Source organism: Carex rostrata, chromosome 31, assembly GCF_964058835.1.
Source record: "Carex rostrata chromosome 31, lpCarRost1.2, whole genome shotgun sequence".
NCBI lineage: Eukaryota > Viridiplantae > Streptophyta > Magnoliopsida > Poales > Cyperaceae > Carex > Carex rostrata.
In genome coordinates, this window is record NC_135948.1 from 1,227,820 (window position 1) to 1,232,851 (window position 5,032).

General features: G+C 41.9%; 1 protein-coding gene across 1 annotated transcript; it reads left to right on the top strand.

Annotated features, from left to right (window-relative positions):
- Positions 1-551: 551 nt before the first annotated feature.
- LOC144547334 (weak chloroplast movement under blue light protein (DUF827)) lies at positions 552-4,895 on the top strand. Its single transcript, XM_078295955.1, has 4 exons — positions 552-718; positions 1,182-1,417; positions 2,292-3,332; positions 3,853-4,895. Exons 2-4 carry the CDS (start codon positions 1,232-1,234, stop codon positions 4,588-4,590), a joined length of 1,965 nt encoding a protein of 654 aa, XP_078152081.1. The 5' UTR covers positions 552-718; positions 1,182-1,231; the 3' UTR covers positions 4,591-4,895.
- The last annotated feature ends 137 nt before the right edge of the window (positions 4,896-5,032 follow it).

Here is a 5,032-nt window from a genome sequence, read left to right on the forward strand (position 1 = left end):
AGACTCTAGATGCCAATTTTTATTTGTTTTCAGTAATCACTATATTTTTCTTGCATAAATTCATTTTTAGTAGCCAATTCCCGTAAAACTCTAGATGCCAACGAGACAGGTTGACTTGACATTGACAATTGTTAATTTGCTACTGCGACCGTATCCAACTTGACCTCCTGATTCCTGAAATTTGTCAAACAAAAATATAGCTAGTTATTGGTATTAAAAGAAAATTAGGGACCATTCCGCTCAAAATTCCAAGCACATGGATTTGTTGTGACATGACTAGACCCCACAGATACTAATTACTATCCTCTGTCGGAAATATTGAGCGTAGGCTGCACAGCTTGTGACAGCACAGATCTGGCCGCAGTGGATCCCAAAAGTCGCCTGAAACCAAGAGAAAAGTTACGGTGGGGTCCGCTTTTTGGTGACAGCTGGCGACATCAAGCAATTAAATCAATAAAGAAATATTTCCTTGATTAAAAAATAAGCATTAAAATTCCTTGGAATAAACGAGATTATTAATAAACAAATCACGGATTGATCTTCAGTGACTTCTCTCTTTGACGAATTTCTTAGACCCATTCCATTCGTCGTCCCTGCCACCCTGTTTGCTCCAAACCCTCTTTTCTCTCTCTCCATTTTCGAGTTTTGACAAACGAAAGGCGTGCACGCCGTATCTCCATCGAGACTCCTTTTTCGTATCCGATCGCACCATTGAACGGTATACCTTGGTTTTCTTCTTCTTTCTTCCCTTCTCCCCTCGCACCCCCCCTTTTTGTGTCGACTGTTTTAGGATTTTTGCTTTTGTTTGTTTGCTATCCAATTGTTGTCTACAAAGAAGGTGATTTTATGTCTGATCGCATTCAATTAAGCCCTGCTTTACTTTGTTGTGCTGTTTTGCGTAGATAAACCTGGATGATTGTATCCCGAGAATAGCGACATTTTGTTGGAATTAAATTTAATTCAAAGTACCAATTTTACTCTCGGTAACCCTTTGAATTGTGATCTCTTTACCAATTTAGAAATGGACACTCGTAAATTGATGAATCAGTTCCAACATTGCTTGGTCCAGTGGTTTTAATTTAAAGATTGGAGCTTGCATCCTGGCCCTGACCTCAAAAAAGGTTGCCTGTGCAAAGTCTCTCCCCTTTCCTTAACTGATGAGAACTATCCCCTTGTTGTAGGTGTCTGGTTATATACTGAAGAGACCAAAGGAGGGAAAGGTGGGGGTAAAATGGGAACCAAACTGCGTCCCCCAACACTGCCAGTTCTAGGAGAATCACCACGCACAGAGGTGGGAGAGATTGACACACGCGCTCCTTTCAAATCTGTCAAAGCTGCCGTCAGCCTCTTTGGTGAGGTAGCTATATCATCCGACCGTTCATCGGCCGTCAAAAAGACCAAGGCTCCCCAGACTGAGGTTTCTTTTTTTCCCTTTTGGTTCTTCCTTTCCTTTTTATTTGTTCTTTCACTTCTTAAAATTATTTTTTGTTCATATGTTTTTGAGGAGATTTAGTTATTACCCAGCAATTAGGATGGAATTTTGCACTTGAGCTATGAATCACACTTGTAAATAAGAATATGGCTGTGTGTGTGTTGTTTTTTTTTTGCATGTTAATGGTACAAAAACAATTAATTTATTTCATATAATTCAAGGAACATAGATAATGTGCATGGGAGAATTATGTAACACTGCAAAATATCAAAGTAGATAATTTTTGCACAAGTATTCATAGTATTGGATGTTTTTTTCAGGTGTGAAGTTAAGAATGTTTTTTTAAAGCACTCAAGTAATTATTGCAGGGATATTAAGAAAACCCATAATAGTACAAAATAAGTGTAAAATAATTCAGTACGTCTAAAGTTTGTGAAAATTAGTTCAAGGATATTTAGTGTTGAATTAGTAAGACCTGAATAGAGTGTACCTTTGTGGGCTTAAATTGTATAAAACATTACCCAGACTTTTATTATGAATCAGTAGTACGGTCTGTTTGGCATGTGATCACGTACTGCTCCTGGCTTGAATGGTATATGATGCTGGGCTTGACTGGTGTGACATGAAGATTGGAATTGCTTTATTACTATGTTTACTTTATGACTGCTGTCACGTATAAAGGGATAAAAAGATAAACCAATTGAAGGTTGATATTTTATTCTATTCTATTGCTGTTAAATGTTAGCCAATTTCTACATTTTTAGATTCTGCTGTGTTAATAGTATATTTGGTTTCTGTTCAAAAGATGTTGTTTGATAGTTTAAAAATGATCATTCAATCTTTGTATATATTGAAACAGAGAGTACTGGCAAAGGAAACTGAACTGCACCTCGCCCAGATGGAGCTCAAGAAGTACAAGGAGCAGCTCGAAAATGCAGAGACGACGCGCACACAAGCTCTGGCCGAACTGGAAAAGGCCAAAATTACCGTTGACGAGTTAACCCAACGGCTAAACGAAATCAACAAATCCAAGGAGGTCGCCATCAAAGCCACCGAAGAAGCAAAATCTAAAACTGCTAATCTGGAGAGCTCTGGTACTATAACAGACAGTTCTCTTAAACAAGAATTAGACAACGCGAGGGAGCAGTACGTGGCTGCACTTGCAGATCTTGATGCTGCAAAACAGGAACTGAGGAAGTTGAAGAAGGATTTTGAGACCTCATTTGAGGCCAAGCTCTCTGCTGTGCAACAGGAATCTGATGCAAAGCAACTGTCAGAGATGAATACAGAGAGGGCTGCACAGCTGTCACAAGAGATTGCAGCAGCACAGGAGTCACTCCTGCATGTGAAGGCTGCCACAGAGCAGGCCCAGCAAGAGGAAGTAAAGATCCGTGCGGAGAAAGACACGGCGAGGCAAAGGTACCAAGAAACAATGGAGGAAACAAAAAAGAAATTAGAAGAACTGAAAAAAGGTTCTGACCCAGCAGCCACTTGTGAGAGCCTTGAAGGGAAGCTGGTGGAGACAGATGCAGAGATGGAGGATGTGCAGAAGAAATTAGAGGAGGCTCGTGCTGCTGATCTGGCATCAATCACGGCTGTCAACAATGAGCTTGACGAGGCAAAGGAAATGTTGCGCAAAGTATCAGAGGAGGAGACCACTGTGAGAGGCCTTGTGGAATCACTGAAGCTGGAGCTTGAGGCGGTGAAGAAAGAGCACGAGGAGCTCAAGCGCCAGGATGCAGAAACCGAGGCTGTCATTGGAGATCTCCACCTCAAGCTGCAGAAGTGCAAGGCTGAGCTCGAGGCAGCTGCTGCTGCCGAGTCCAAGGTTACGGCTTCATCTGATGAGCTCTTGCATGCTCTAGAACAACTCTCTACTGAGTCTAAGACTGCATTACAGGTTTCTTTTTCATTTCCTTTTCTTTGATTTTGCAGCTATTGTCTTTGGCAATTCTTCTATGAGAAATTTGGTTTCACACTGCATTCCAAGGACTAATTTACAATCTGGTGCTTTTAACTGGTGTTGGTATAGGGAGTAAATTGAATTTGATGGAGATTTAAATTGATGTCTTATTTTATAGGAAAATTTAGGTGTAATGCAGATTATAGGGCTACCAATGTAAAGGCAATAGTTTTTGGTGGCATAAATAAATTTGCAAGAAAGAAACAAATGCGGGTTAGTTTTCGATTAGTGCTTACCAGGATCATACTGATTCTTACAGGTAAAAGCAATTGCACCATGCAGAGATTGCAATATTTGATGAGATTCATTCTTAGTATCACTAAAAGCTACTTTGCTTTCCAGCCATTGCTGAACTTAAATAGGGCATTCTGAATAGCTGTTGTGTTTTTTAATGAATGTTGTCAACTGGTGCTCAATTAAGGACTGTCAGTAACCTGAATTGCTACACCACATACAGGAAGCAGAGGTAATGAAGAAAAGTGCTGAAGAACTGAAACTGAAGGCAGAAGCTGCACGTGTTGCCTTGGTAGAGGCAGAGAAAAAGCTCAAGGAGGCTCTTAAAGATGCAGAGGAGGCAAAGGCTTGTGAAACCACTGCTCTCAACCGCATCAAGGAACTCTCTGAGCGTACCCATGCTGCTCGTGCCTCGACCTCTTCTGAGTCAGGAGGAACCCCTGCCAAGATCACCATCTCCAAGGAGGAGTTTGATTCGTTGAGTCGCAAGGTTGAGGAGGCTGAGAAGTTGAGCGAGATGAAGGTGGCTGCAGCAATGGCGCAGGTTGAAGCAGTACGGGCAAGTGAGAACGAGGCAATCAAGCGCCTTGAGGCAGCTCGCAAGGAGATGGAAGATATCGAGACAGCAACAGAGGAGGCTTCGAAAAGAGCTGAGATGGCTGAGGCAGCCAAGAAAGCGGTAGAAGGCGAGCTCAAGAGGTGGCGCGAGAAGGAACAGAAGCGCACTGCTGAGGCCGCAGTTCGAATCCTGGCTGAGTCACAGCAAGCTGCTCCACCGACCCCACATGTGGTGCCAACACCACCCGGGCCAAGGCCTACAGTGGCTACAGAAAGCAGCCATCAACCCCATCATAAAAAGAAGTTCCAGGCAGCTATCACCAGTATTTTTTACAAACGGAAGGGGCATTCGAATACTGATGCTTCCTCCGCTTCTTACCTCCCTGGCGAGAGGCGTGCTTGATGCCCGGGTTCGATTTCAAACTGTGTATGATGACTACTTGTCATTGGTTCATGTTTTGTAATATGGGTGGGTGTTTGTGTGTGTTTTGAACTTGACACCTGTTGTTTATCGGTGCTATGGCTTGTGTATAATCAAATTAGTAGCCATTTTGTTGAGCTGCTTCTCAATTGGGTTACGGCTTTCATTCTTTGTAGATATGTCCTTATTTGCGTAATCTTTGGTATGCTTTGTTTTTACTCTTTGAATGGCTTCCTGTAACCTGTTAACCTGTTAATGTGTAATGATAACTAGTGTTCACTTTTCAATCTCGTTTGCTGTTATTATTTTCTCTTCTATTCGTGAAACTGTCTCATTAACTTCATTGTGATTTTCTGTATTTAAGGATTGGATGCAGCTGGACACTTGTGAAATTGAGTAGGAAGTGTGGTGATGATTCCACGAC